We start from the raw sequence: 12,417 nt of genomic DNA on the forward strand, positions 1-12,417 counted from the left end.
CTTGTACGACTCTCTGTATATAGATACACACATATATATATATATATATTACGATATTCACCACAATATTCTCACGCCACGACGCGCTTCCAGCACATGTAGGCGCCGATGCCGAGCGCAGCGTAGCCCAGTACATCCCACGAGACGAGCGAAGACACCGCGGGCTCGATGTCGTCGTCTTCCGGCTCGTGCAGTGCTGTGTCTAAATGGAGGAGGTTGGGCAGCGACTGCACCTTCTTGATCGACTCCTTGGTCAAATGTCCGTCGTCTTCAGCTAGTTCCAGAACGCTGGAGCAGTACTGCTCAATGACGTCGACGCACCAGCGCTCGGGTGACGCCGAGAGCCCGTTGCCCGTGAAGAAGCCGAGGTGGCCGCCTGTGTGCGTCACGGCGAGCACGATGTTCGGGTTCTCTTGGCACTCCTTGTACGGGATCGCCGAGTTCGTGCAAATCGGGTCGTCGTCCGACGAGACGCAAAGCATCGGAATCGCAATGTCCTTGATGTCTAGGCGCATCAATAAGCATCTTATTGCACACTAGTCCAGCGTATTTACAGGCGGTGCTTGAAGCGTCACGGTACATGTCCATCGGCGTCTCGTACCCAAAGACGTGGCGCGAATACAAATTGTCGTACTCGGTCAGCGTCTTGGCCTGCTCCAGCTGCGAGAGGTCGACGTCCGGGTGGTCTTTGAGCTGCTCGTGGGCGTCGCTCTACGTACACATTATTAGAAATAAGCAGTGACAACGATAAACTAGACCAAGTGGAAGACGAGCTGGAGCAAGTTCTTGGTCATCGCGGCGTTGTACACGTGGCGGCGGAACCACGAGTGCGTGATGTGAATGTTGGTCGCCACAAAGTCGTACGGGTTGCCGACCGAGACGGCCGCGAGAAGCGTGCAATTTGAGCCTTCTTCGCCCACGTACTTGGTCAAAATGTTGGCACCGAGCGAGAAGCCGACGGCGAGAAACGGCGTCGTCGTGTGCATGTGCTCGTTGCGCAAGTACGCGACGACCTCCCGCACGTCTTGCGTGTACGCGGGGCAAAAGAGCTAGCATCCACTGTGAGCTGACACCGACAAGAATACGGACCTTGGGCGTCGTCACGGGCGTGTTGGAGCAGCCGCGCGCGTTCATGACGACGACGCGGTACCCTTTGCGCAGGAGCTTCTCGGCCGTCTGCATCATGTACTCCTACGATGGCGATGGAGCCTCCACGATAGACGGTGTGTCACCTCGTACCTCGTGGCTGCCGCCCGACAAGCCATGCAGGAGCAGCTAGAGTGGGACTGTTCATGAGGTGGCCGCATCGGATAGGGATAGAGTACGATCGTGGGTACGTCGAGGTCGGCGAGTGCGCTGTCGTCGTCGGTGTGGCCCGAGACAGACGAAGGCAGCGCCCAGTCGAGCGAGACCGTGCCACCGTCGTCCAGCACGAGTTCTTGCCGCTTGTACAGGACGGGCGGCTGCGAGTCGCTCACAATGACCATGAACGTCTGCAGGTGGCTACGTGCGCAGGACCATAGTTCGCGACCAGTCGTTGTGTGTCATGGTCGTACCCGTTGCAGAGAAACCACGTCGGATGGTACTTTTCGACTAGAACGTTGGCATGAGATGCGGCAATCATCCATGCATCAAGTACGCAGAAGCGTGCAGCGCTGCAGGAGGCGCGTCGTGCGGGGCGTGTCGGCCTTGACGAGCGTTGGGCGCTTGGCCGCGAGCTCGAAATGCACATAGTTTAGCAGGTGCATCGCCAGCTCATAGCGGTTCCACGCCTGCGTGGTCAACATGGCAAAGCGACTTGTGAGCGCCAAGAGTTCGACCTCGAAACCGCTCGTGTTGACTAGACAAAGCCGGTATACGTGTTATCTACAAGAGTCTCGAGACTGCCTCAATCAAGCGTATCTTCTACGAACTGGCTCAGGTACATACAAAATACAAGTACAAGAAAGGCCAAGGGCGACGATCTTGGACGGGAACGGTTCCGGCTGGTGGCACCTTTTCGAAACTTGACTTAGCCGTTTGTATAATCGTGGACCACGAGTGGCGTGAGCACCCTCGCCGATCATCCCACGCAATAGACCGAGATTCGATAGCGCTCTAGCTCTAGCTTGCTACCGTAGAAGACGAAGATCTGAGAGCCAAATCTCGATTTAAAAGGTCGTGGGCCAAGGCGCCGGCATCGGACGTCGTGGGAAGTGTGTGGACGCAACAGAGTGGGACTGCAGTTGAGATTACGGCCGCGGCCACTTGCGTTCGTAGCGCTGGCGTTGGCTTGGGTTGCCCGAGGTACCACCGCAGTGGACGTAGACGAGCTGCCTCCCCGTAAGGTCGAGCGTCTGCGTCTCGAGAGCGTGAAAGAGCGTGTGCCATGCGAGGCTTGCGTACACAAGGTCGAATTCGATCGCTGTCGCGCCCAGAAGCTCGTTGTGCATGGCGAGAAGAGGTTTCCAGAGCGACCCGAAAGCAACGCGCTTCGTTGGCGACAAGATACGCGCCCGAGCCACCAGCGCTACAAGAGTGCTCTTGTCACGGTTCATCAATCACCGGTTGACAAACCGTTCGGTTCCAGTTGCTGCCACTGCTGACGGAGATACGCTGCACTGCCAACACAGGGTACTGTGTAGACGTCAATGCCGGGACGCAGATGCTTGGCGAGGTAATATGCCGTGGTGCCCGTGCCACTGGGCAAGAGTACACTGAGCGGCTACAAGTTAACTTCTCAGCCTCGCACGTATCGCCCACCGGAGAGCACCTTGGCTTCACCGGAAGCAAATGCGTTGATTTCGTTGGCCAGGACTTGGACGCCGACTTCTGCATCGGCCGTGGCACCGCCTACGCGCTTATGGTTACGTCCGCGGGCTAACGCTCATGGACGGTACCCTGTGGAATGCCAATCCACTTGGACGTTGCCGGTGGCACCAATGGCCCAAACTCTCGAGATTCTGCCAGCGCTTCGTACTCGTGCGACGAGAGCTTGACGTGCTGCATGCCAAGGTCCGTCGCGAGCTTCAAGTTCGTCGCGACCGGCGCTCCCGCAGACTTGAGCTCTGTGGGCTTTGTAAAGTACGTGAACGGCACGCGCTTCAGATGCGCGAGCTGGGCGATAGCAAGCATCGCATTGCTTTGCAGCCCACCGTAGCTAAAGATGTGGTTGTCTACGGCCATGAGCGTGTGCATACATCGAGAGGCTGCGTACGATCAAAGTACGTGGCGTCCTGCTCAATGAGCCAGTAGAGTTTGCGAAACTATGCAGGATGAGAAGCGTACGTAGCTCGTTTAGCACCTTGTTGCCCGAGAGGTAGAAGAGGTCGTCGCGCTTGACGACGACGTCGAGACCGCGGACGCAGACGCGCTGGAACGGCGTCGCGCCGCGATGTAGCATTCGCCAATTAACCCTTGGAAAGCCTAACTAGGACTGTGGAGTCTTTCAATTAGGCTCTATCCTATCTCAAGCGGCGCCATAAACTGGCAAAAGTCCGAAACAAGCAAAGAACTGATCCATTGGCCGAATGGATCGAAACGGCAGCAGGCAGGATTCCCAGCCCATGGCGAAGCGACAGGCGTACCCAGAAGACCTCCGCCAGCTCGATCGGCGACCATGCCAGCCTCAGGATACGAACGTGGTTTGGGGCAGGGTGCTCTATGGTGGTTACCTCGACTCGTTCGTCGTCGTGCGGACGCTGAGCTTGGTCTGCCACGCCTTCCGCGCGCTCGCCCACGACCATGCCCGCATCATGGATCTGCACTCGACGCTCGAGATTCATGAGCTCCTCGCAAGCTGCGTGCTACCGCGGTATCCATCCATAGCGCGCCTCTCGCTCAAGTGGACGCTCTGCACGGACGCCACGCTGGCCCTCGTGGCCCAGCACCTGCCCCGTCTGACGCACCTCAACCTTCACGGGTGCAAGCGCATCTCGGACGATGGCTGCAAGTACCTTGCGCAGCTCTCGCAGCTGCAGTTCCTAGACCTCTCGTTTTGCCCGCGCATTGGCGACTTCGGGCTGCAGCACCTTCGCGCCCTGCGTCTCGAGTCGCTCAAGCTCAACATGTGCCGGAACGTGACCGACGGTGGTCTCCTGGCGCTTCAGGACATGCCCTCGCTGCTGGAACTGGGCCTGAGTTGTACACAAATCACATCCGTGGGACTTCTTAGCTTGGCCAACAACAGCGCTGCGAACCTGCACGTGCTCGATCTCTCGGGCTGCGCGGTCGACGACGCGAGCGTTGCTGCTGTGCTCAAGGCCGCGCCACGGCTCTGGTACGTCACCCTCGCGCACTGCAAGCTCCTTACGACGCACTTTTGGCAGCTCACAAAGTCCTTTGGCCTTACGTCTCTCCGTGTGCTCGAGCTGCGGGGCAACCGCAGTATGCTCGCGCTCAGCACCGACCCGAACGCGCCGTCCGCGCGGTCCATCGAGCGCCAAACGCGGCTCTGGTCGGTCCTCTTCGCCAAGCAATGCCCACACCTCGCCTTTCTCAACATTGCATCCTGCGACTGCCCGCCAGAGCTCAAGAAGAAGCTCATGGAGACCATGCCCAAGCTCGTCGTCGACGATGGCACGGCCGAGTACCCGATCGGGTGCAGCTGCGAGAGCGCCCGCGACGTAGAGAGTCCACCCACGTCGCGACGTGCACGCCTGCCACGCCAAGCCCGCCCGCACTAGACCCTTGTCGCCAGCCCGCATCATAAACACACGCCTATTACATGATGATGTACAGTCCACAGCTGCCCCCTCGGTCGTGCTTACGCTAGCTGCATGCTTCTTGACCTTTGGTCGCAACATCTCGGTGCTTGCCAGGACGCACAGGTGGCCCTGGCGAGCCTGCCATGGCTCCGCTGCATGGCGTCTACCATGGCTCCATGCATCGCGCCGAGGCGGCCGGTCAGCACGCTGACGCCATCGGAGGCGATCGCGCTTGTTCCTTGCGCGCCTGCGTCATCGCCGGAAGTTCTTCTCCAATGTGATTGGTGCAAATTAAAAAAAAAACACTTGGAAAACGTATGTGCGTTCGTCGAGCTGGGAATAAATTACATACGGGCAATCCTCGCGATACAGACACAATGTTTCTCAAGTGAGGGAAAAATTGTGATGTTTGGTACATTCATTACACGAAGTGTTGCTCAACCGAGGGATCCTGCAAAGACTGAGAATGGTGGCCTTCTCGTGGCCCGGCCGCTGATTGGCTAATATTCCATCATCGATTAAAGTTCCAATAAGTTCAACTATTGGGCGAAAGGAGACCGAGTGAGCGGCCGACAGCGGACGGCAAGAGCGAGCGTGGACACGAGACCGCGCGACGCAGGTACCTCGCCCATGGCGCAGACGTATGGAAGCTCACCGCGTGGATGGCTAGATCCCAAGCGAGAGGACCGAGACGCCCGCAGCAGCAGCAGCAGGTGCGACGATATGTGCAGCATGGAAGGCTCATGCGCGTGCGTGTAGAGAATGAACGGAGGCTCATCCAGCAACCATGGATCCCACGACAGCCCCGGACGCGCGCCAGACCGCTCGGGCCAGTTCAACGTGAACTTTGGCTTTCGCAGCGGCGGCTTTGGTATGCGCGGCCGCGGGCGCAACATGAACCAAGGCAACGGGGGTCGAAGCGGCCCCCGCGGCCGGTCGCCACCGCACAACCAGCCAATGTACGGCGGCGGTATGCAAGGTCGCGGCAACAACTACAACCGCAACCGCAGCAGCAGCGGTGGCAACTACATGGCGTACAAGCAGCGGCCAATGGGCCGATCCCGCGACCGATCCCGCTCCAAAGACCGCATGGACCGGCGAGGCGCGTCGCGAGACCGATCACGCGACCGCTTTCGGGACCGATCCCGCGACCGTCGGCGCGATTCGTTTCCGCGGGACCATCAAGACGAGCTGCAGTCGAATTCGTCACCCGAGAAGCTCGACCGGTCGTACGCCGACGACACCGATGCGAAGCAAGCAGCCAGGAAGGAAGTCGACGCGAACGACACCGACTCGAAAGACGAAGAAGGCTTGGTCAAGGAAGACTCGCCGCGAAAGACGCCCGTACGACGACCGAGTTGGAGCAATGCGAGCTCGCCCGTCGTCAAGCCCGAGACTGCCCGTCGCCGCGAGACCGAAGTGTCACCAGTACGACGAAGGGACAGCGTTGACATCAAGCGTCGAGCCAGCATCGTCGACGCCAGCGAAAAGCCGTTGAAGCGGAGCGAGTCGATGATTGTGGCTTCGTCGACGCGCCGTCCGTCACTGGATTTGAAGCGATCCGAATCGCTGACGCTGCCAAAGCCCGACGTCGATGACGCAGTGACGCTGGAGCCGCCGCGACCGCCGCCGTCCGACTTGACCACCGTCGAGGGCAGCTCGACGCCGAACGACGACCGCGACAGTCAAGGCATGAAGCGCGTTCGGCTGGGTTGGGGCCAAGGGCTCGCGGCAGCGTCATCGCCCAGCGCAGCGGCGAGCGCTACGTCGGCAGTCAAACGACCCCGCATCGGCTGGGGCCAGGGCTTGATGTCGCAGGCGGCCGAGTCGACGACGACCCTGGAGCGCCGTTCGATGTCGCCTTTGCCAGCGTCGGCCAAGACCGAGCGTGTGCCAGATGTGACACCGCCCCGGCCAGCACCCTTGCCTGGCTTGCTCCCGACGCCCGTGATGGGGCTGCTGCCAACGCCAACCACGGGGCTCTTGTCGACGCCAGCGTCCGCCACGCCGCCTGCGCACTCGACCACCGTGTCGTCCGTGTCGTCGCCAGCGCGACCGGCGGGGCTCCTTCCAGTGCCAACGTCATCGACCGCAGTGTTCGCATCACCACCCACAGCGGGGCTTCTTCCACACCCATCGACCGGTCTTCTCTCGTCGCCAGGTCTCCTCCCACTGCCAAAGTCTGCGCCACTCTCCGCGGCCACGCCTGTGGCAGTGGTAGCGCCAGCAGTCTTGACTGTAGCAGCACCAGCACCAGTGGCAGCCTCGGTGCCTGCGCCCGTTCCGGCACCAATTGTACCTGCCCCCGTTGCCGTTGGACCTTCGGCCGTACCGCCAGCAGCACCCGTGCTCGACAACGATGCTGGCGTCGCACCAGTAGTCGCTGCGCCACCGCGCAAGGAAGATCTTTTGGTCTCGATCGACGCACTGGACGCCGACATCACCCGCGTCCAGGGCCAGATCAAAGCGAACCGCGAAGAGTACGCAGCGCTTAAGATGCAGCCTCTGACGTTCTTTGACGAGCCGGAAGAGCCGGGGGTTGTCGTCGTGGAGCCGCCCAAGCCCAAGTCGCGACCGGTGATTATGGACCCGGAACTCATGGCCACTGTCAATACGCTGATGACGACCAACCGAGCCAAGGCGACGGACGCTGCCGCGGACCTCGAGACGCTCGGCACGGCGGCCGTGCAGTACGCAACGCCGGGTGACGCGCCGGGCTTGTCGGAGATTCTGACGACCAGTGCGTCACTGCGGCCTCGGGTGCTGTCGCGCATCATGGCGCGCAAGGCGGCGCACCACACCAAGATGCGGCAGCTCGCGGTGGAGTTTGTGCAGCTCAAGAAGGCGTGGCGGCACCGCGTCAAACGCATTGAGAAGGACAAGAAGAAGCAAGAGAAGATTCGGTCCAAGCTGCTGCTCAAGCAGCAAAAGAAGACGCAAACGACGACCGCCACCGACAGCACGGCGGCGGCGGACGAGGCGGCGACCAACAGCAGCAGTGTCCGGACGTCATCCCGTCTCACCAACAACTCGAGCAACCCGCCACTGCTCCCGACATTGCAGACCGGCCTCGAGAAGGATTCGGCGGCGCAGTGGGAGCAAGACAATCGGCGCAAGCGGTAAACCACTGCGATGCACGACGTATGGGACTCACACAGGCGACGCATAGGCTCAAGGGTGCAATGGTGGCGTCTGGGTCGAGCGCGAGCTTGTACGTGATCCCCGACATGCTGCTCGACCAAGACAAGTTGTGCGTGCAGCGATTTATCAAGTTGCCGCGGCCGACGCTGACGGGCCTCGAGACGCCGGCGACGCCATTGGACGGGCAGCTGGCGGTCGCGGTCGAGAAGCTCACGAATCCGTGGAGCGACGTCGAAAAGTGCATTTTCGTCGACAAGTTTCTGCAGTTTCCAAAGCAGTTTTACCAGATCGGAACGTACCTCAAGAACAAGACGACGGGCGACGTCATTGCGTTCTACTACAACACAAAGAAGGTCGTCGACTATAAGGCCATCATCCGCGAGCAGCAGCTGCGGCGGCGCGGCGCTGGCATCAAAAACACATGGAACTGCTGGCATCTCTCGGCCTGTGTCGCGATGGCGCTCGGCGTCCAGTTTCCCGACTCGATCAAGGCGATGCTCTTGCAGCCGTCCAACTTTCGGTCGCACCAGGCTGCCAACTGCATCTTGCACGCGGTCAAGGGCGTCAAGGACGCGACAGCCAACGACGACACGGCGTCGACGACCAACGACGACGACAAGGAGTCCAAGGACGGATCGACGCTCGGCGTGCCGCCCATGGTGCTGGACCTCACGACGCTCCTCTCGGACAATGCGTTTAGCACCGGGTACGAGACCTCGAGCGTAAGCGTGCGCCAGCGCTTTTTGGACTTTCGCGCGTCGAGCCAGTACCAGCCCGACCCGCCGCCCGTCGCGCTCGACAACGAACCGATCAAGGTCGTCTCGAAGCTCAAGCTCAAGAAGGATGCAGCCGTCGCCGACGCCATGCCGTCGCCAGCATCTCGGCGCAAGTCGGGCACGCCCCGCGCGGCCAACCCAATGAAGAAGGATTCCAAGCGCAGCGCCAAACTCAAGCGGGAAGACGCGCCGAAACGCGCAAAAGTCTCACCGACCAACGTCCAAGACGACGCACCACCGCCGCCGGCGCCCGAACCGTCGTCGCCGATGCGCGAGAAGAAGTCGTCGAAGCCACTGCCACCAGCGCAGCTGCCTCTACTGCCACCCCCGCCCATGGTGGCGCCACCGCAACTCCTTAGCAAGCACAATAACCCGATGCTGCAGCTGAGCGTGCCGCTGCACGTGCCGGTGCTGCACACGCCGTCGCCGAGCGGCAGCATGCACCACCCGTCGTTGCTGCCGACGCCGATGGGCCAGCCACCGTCGGTGCTCAACGCATCGAGCCTCCCGCCCGGGAAGCGCGTCGTGCAAAAGTGGACGGAGCAAGAGAAATCCGACTTTCTGAAGTTTTTCTCGGTACACAACTCGATCGCGTCTGTTGCGTCTCATGCGCGCTGAGTAGGTCTATGGCAAGGACTGGAGTGCGCTCACCAACAGCATTCCGACCAAGACCGCGGCCCAGATCAAAAATTACTATCAAAATTACAAAAACCGCCTCGGCCTCCAGGTACACACGTCGCTACGGCACCTCTGACGTAAATCGGCTCGTAGGACATACTGAAGAAGCGCACGGAGCGGATCACATCGACCGGCAGCGGCCCCAACACGCCGCAGTCGGGTCCGATGCCGGGCCAGGCTTCTCCTACGGCGCTGAGTTCACCCCCGTCGTCGTCGCCGCCGACGTACGCGTTCCCGATGTCGATGCCGCCGCTGCAACCGCAGCAGACGTCGGCGCCGTCCAACAACAGCGAGTACAACAATGCGTACCCGTCGATGAGCGCGCGGCACAAGCTTTTGCAGCTGCAGTGCGAACTCTCTCGGATCACGATGCAGCAGCCGCCGCCGGAAGCGCCGTCGAATTCGTCCAACCCGACGTCGATGGCGTACTCGACGATCAACTCGCAAGCGTCGCAGATGAAGCTGCTCCAGTATTCGCTGCAGCAGCAAGTGCAAATGCTCCAGATGCAGATTCACCAACAGGAGCTGCAAAGCAATGCGCCGTACGCCCCGCGGCCCCTCCAGGAGCGCATGCACCTGCGACCAGCGACCGACAACTACTACGACCCGCGCTACAGCGACATGAAGATGGAGGTGCCACAGCAGCCGCCCATCGTGCCACGGCCGCACCTGGACGCACCGTCGTCGTCCACCGAGCGGCCGTCGAGCTCGAGCTTGCCACCGCTGGCCGAGGCGCCGCCGATTACGATCCCGCCGCCAACGTCGCGCAGTCTCATGTCTTTTTCGTCCATTTTGAACGAGAGCAACGGGAGTCCGTACGGCGCGCAGACGCCACCGACCTTGACGCCTGTGCACAACATGTCTCGGTCGAGCGTCTCGAACCTCCTCAACCGGCACCATCGAGCGTCGCACACGCCGCCAGCCAATGCGTCGTCATCGTCGTCGCAGCACGCGGCGCAACTGCAACAGCAGCAGCTCCAGCAAGGACCGTCGGCCGCCATGAAGCTGCATTTGAGCCACCCGCTGCGACCCATGGCCCACCCGTCGCAGCAGCAACAGCAGCAACAACAACAGCAACAGCAACAACACTCGCATCAGCAACAGCAGCAGCAGCTAGGGTACTATGGCTCGGCGCCGTCGCTCCCGAGCCATTTGCACCAGCACGGACAGTCCAGTCGGAATCCGTACGCGTCCGTGCTGAACGAGGCGCCGCACAGCGACATGGCGTACTCGGGACAGTCGTTCCAGCAGCAGTTGCAGCAACGCCAGATGCAGCAGACGCCGGTGCATTACACCATGGACAAGGCACCACCGTCGGACGCCGAGTCTGTCTGGACGATGGAGCAGCAGCTGCGATACGAAGAAGAGGCCCAGAGCTTGCACCGCGCCGCTTTGGAGAAGGAAGCGTTTGCCCGGCGTGCCGAAGAAGAGGCAACACGGGCGGCCGCCGCGGCCGCCGCCGCAGCTCGGGCGCTTCAGGAAGCCCAAGCAGCGCGGCAAGAAGCCATGCATTTGGCGGCCAACGCAGCACGGTACACGAGTCATATGCAGCAGCGACAAAACATGCACATGCCGTACGGGCACCACCACCCGCCGCCGTATCTGCATCCGATGCCGCACATGGCCCCGTCGGCCGCGCCCGAGACCGACGGCCCGCCACCCGCCGCCAGTCCCCGAGAGTCGTCGAGCACCACGCTGTAGTAGGTAATAGAAGTAGTGAGTGTCTTACTGGTCTTCCGAGAGGACGGGCGCGGGGGTCACGCGGAAGTAGGGCTTGATTTCGTGGAAGCCGTTGGGGAAGAGCGCCTTGGCGGCCTCGGAGCTAATGTCGGGCTCGACAAAGACGTCGTCGTTGATCTTCCAGTTGGTCGGGAGCACCACCTGGTTGTAGGCCGCGAGCTGGAGCCCGTCGAGGACGCGAATAAACTAGTCGTCGATGACACTGAGATGGATGAAGAAGAGATATATGCAGTGCAACCTCATAAAGGTTGCGGCCAATGGACATGGGGTAGTAGAAGGCAAAGCGGATGACCATGTCGACGTCCATGAGAAAGGCCGCGCTGTAGGGCAGAACCGCGTGGTCGGCGCTGGACGGCGCGGACGTCGGGTTCACGAGCCCCAGCATGCGCGAAAGGAGACCGCTCTCGTCGGCAAAGATGGGGAAATTGACTTGGGTGTCCTGCGTCTCGTTGACGTCGTCGAGGAACCGCGCTTGGTTCTTGACTACGAAGACGAGCATGAGACGCGCAATGCGGAGGAGGAAGCAAGCAGACGCGAGCCAATGCTGAGGCCGAGGACGCGGCAGTTGCGCACATCGAACTGGGGCTTGAGCTTGGCGAGCATGCCCAGCTCCTAGACGTGCAGATGAGGATGCGAATGCAGCCATATACCTACCGTAATCCAGACCGGGTGGAAGTCCTGGGGGAACGTGAGGAGGAGCGCCCACGCGCCGTCGATGAAGTCGTGGAGCTTGATCGCACCCATTTGCGTCGAGCCCACGAGCTTGGGGATTTTCATCCCGACCTGGAGCGTCGGCGCCGGTGCCATCGCGCGATCTTTCACCTACAGACTATTTCCGACCCACGCGTGAATAGTGTCAAGGTAGTGGGTTAGTATGTATCTATCGTGCTCGGCCTGCTATGGCTAGTGTCTCTACGGGGGTCTAGGACGAGGGGGTGAGCGTCGTAGCAGAGTAGGAAGAGGCGGGTACTAGGCCGATCGCGTCGCCGTGTCGGTCGCTGCCGACGCCAGCTCGTCGTACGTCAAGGTCTGGCTCGTGACGACTTCGCGGCCGTCGGCCAGCTTGTAGCGCGTCGTCCACTGCTTGGAGATCGTGATGGTCTTGATGGGCGTCGGTGGCGGCAGTACCGCGAGACAAGGCAGGTATCGTCGGAGGTCGTCCTTGTCGCTCATGGCGCTGGCGACATGGACAAGGCCGATGCAGACGCAGCACATGAGGTGGAGCATCGCCATGCTCTTCCAGGCGAGGTAGAGGTACGAGGGTAGGTCCAGCATCGTCGTCCACGCGTCCATCGTCGTCGTCTTGCTTGAGCTTCGGCTGGCAAATTCTCAAATGGTGCAGGTTGGATCGCAATCTATTTTATAATATTGCATGCTTGTTATTTGTATGTACTTTT

The 12,417-nt window shown here is 61.0% G+C and overlaps 6 protein-coding genes across 6 annotated transcripts; 2 read left to right on the forward strand and 4 right to left on the reverse strand.

Annotated features, from left to right (window-relative positions):
* Position 1: 1 nt before the first annotated feature.
* SDRG_01157 (hypothetical protein) lies at positions 2-1,810 on the reverse strand. Its single transcript, XM_008606673.1, has 8 exons — positions 1,640-1,810; positions 1,557-1,593; positions 1,326-1,503; positions 1,240-1,275; positions 1,090-1,191; positions 759-1,049; positions 555-711; positions 2-505 (listed from the first exon to the last, which is right to left on the reverse strand). The coding sequence occupies exons 1-8, from the start codon at positions 1,785-1,787 to the stop codon at positions 72-74; spliced, it is 1,383 nt and encodes a 460-aa protein (XP_008604895.1). The 5' UTR covers positions 1,788-1,810; the 3' UTR covers positions 2-71.
* Positions 1,811-2,054: 244 nt separating this feature from the next.
* On the reverse strand, positions 2,055-3,406 carry SDRG_01158 (hypothetical protein). The gene is made up of 6 exons (XM_008606674.1): positions 3,284-3,406; positions 3,197-3,245; positions 2,880-3,155; positions 2,753-2,832; positions 2,557-2,704; positions 2,055-2,509 (listed from the first exon to the last, which is right to left on the reverse strand). The coding sequence occupies exons 1-6, from the start codon at positions 3,380-3,382 to the stop codon at positions 2,232-2,234; spliced, it is 930 nt and encodes a 309-aa protein (XP_008604896.1). The 5' UTR covers positions 3,383-3,406; the 3' UTR covers positions 2,055-2,231.
* A 103-nt stretch (positions 3,407-3,509) lies between these two features.
* SDRG_01159 (hypothetical protein) lies at positions 3,510-4,725 on the forward strand (the record flags this gene model as incomplete). The annotated part of the gene is made up of 1 exon (XM_008606675.1): positions 3,510-4,725. The coding sequence occupies one exon, from the start codon at positions 3,510-3,512 to the stop codon at positions 4,662-4,664; it is 1,155 nt and encodes a 384-aa protein (XP_008604897.1). The 3' UTR covers positions 4,665-4,725.
* Positions 4,726-5,193: 468 nt separating this feature from the next.
* SDRG_01160 (hypothetical protein) lies at positions 5,194-11,008 on the forward strand. Its single transcript, XM_008606676.1, has 6 exons — positions 5,194-5,304; positions 5,356-5,398; positions 5,445-7,804; positions 7,855-9,178; positions 9,225-9,329; positions 9,374-11,008. The coding sequence occupies exons 3-6, from the start codon at positions 5,448-5,450 to the stop codon at positions 10,979-10,981; spliced, it is 5,394 nt and encodes a 1,797-aa protein (XP_008604898.1). The 5' UTR covers positions 5,194-5,304; positions 5,356-5,398; positions 5,445-5,447; the 3' UTR covers positions 10,982-11,008.
* On the reverse strand, positions 11,006-11,827 carry SDRG_01161 (hypothetical protein; the record flags this gene model as incomplete). Its single annotated transcript, XM_008606677.1, has 4 exons — positions 11,006-11,206; positions 11,259-11,503; positions 11,554-11,632; positions 11,675-11,827. The coding sequence occupies 4 exons, from the start codon at positions 11,825-11,827 to the stop codon at positions 11,006-11,008; spliced, it is 678 nt and encodes a 225-aa protein (XP_008604899.1).
* Positions 11,828-11,989: 162 nt separating this feature from the next.
* SDRG_01162 (hypothetical protein) lies at positions 11,990-12,313 on the reverse strand (the record flags this gene model as incomplete). The annotated part of the gene is made up of 1 exon (XM_008606678.1): positions 11,990-12,313. The coding sequence occupies one exon, from the start codon at positions 12,311-12,313 to the stop codon at positions 11,990-11,992; it is 324 nt and encodes a 107-aa protein (XP_008604900.1).
* Between the last annotated feature and the right edge of the window lie 104 nt (positions 12,314-12,417).

The sequence above is a fragment of the Saprolegnia diclina genome, assembly GCF_000281045.1.
Source record: "Saprolegnia diclina VS20 unplaced genomic scaffold supercont1.3, whole genome shotgun sequence".
In the NCBI taxonomy this organism is placed as follows: Eukaryota; Oomycota; class Saprolegniomycetes; order Saprolegniales; family Saprolegniaceae; genus Saprolegnia; species Saprolegnia diclina.

Coding starts and splice junctions, on each gene's coding strand:
- SDRG_01157 (XM_008606673.1), bottom strand. CDS start 1,787: ATGTTGACCACGCAGGCGTGGAACCGCTATGAGCTGGCGATGCACCTG. Junction 1,594..1,639: donor GCAGCGCTGCACGCTTCTGC/GTACTTGATGCA, acceptor CCAACGTTCTAG/TCGAAAAGTACCATCCGACG. Junction 712..758: donor TCCAGCTCGTCTTCCACTTG/GTCTAGTTTATC, acceptor ATGTGTACGTAG/AGCGACGCCCACGAGCAGCT.
- SDRG_01158 (XM_008606674.1), bottom strand. CDS start 3,382: ATGCTACATCGCGGCGCGACGCCGTTCCAGCGCGTCTGCGTCCGCGGT. Junction 3,156..3,196: donor GGACGCCACGTACTTTGATC/GTACGCAGCCTC, acceptor TCATGGCCGTAG/ACAACCACATCTTTAGCTAC. Junction 2,510..2,556: donor GCAGCAACTGGAACCGAACG/GTTTGTCAACCG, acceptor GCACTCTTGTAG/CGCTGGTGGCTCGGGCGCGT.
- SDRG_01160 (XM_008606676.1), top strand. CDS start 5,448: ATGAACGGAGGCTCATCCAGCAACCATGGATCCCACGACAGCCCCGGA. Junction 7,805..7,854: donor CAAGACAATCGGCGCAAGCG/GTAAACCACTGC, acceptor GGCGACGCATAG/GCTCAAGGGTGCAATGGTGG. Junction 9,330..9,373: donor AAAACCGCCTCGGCCTCCAG/GTACACACGTCG, acceptor ATCGGCTCGTAG/GACATACTGAAGAAGCGCAC.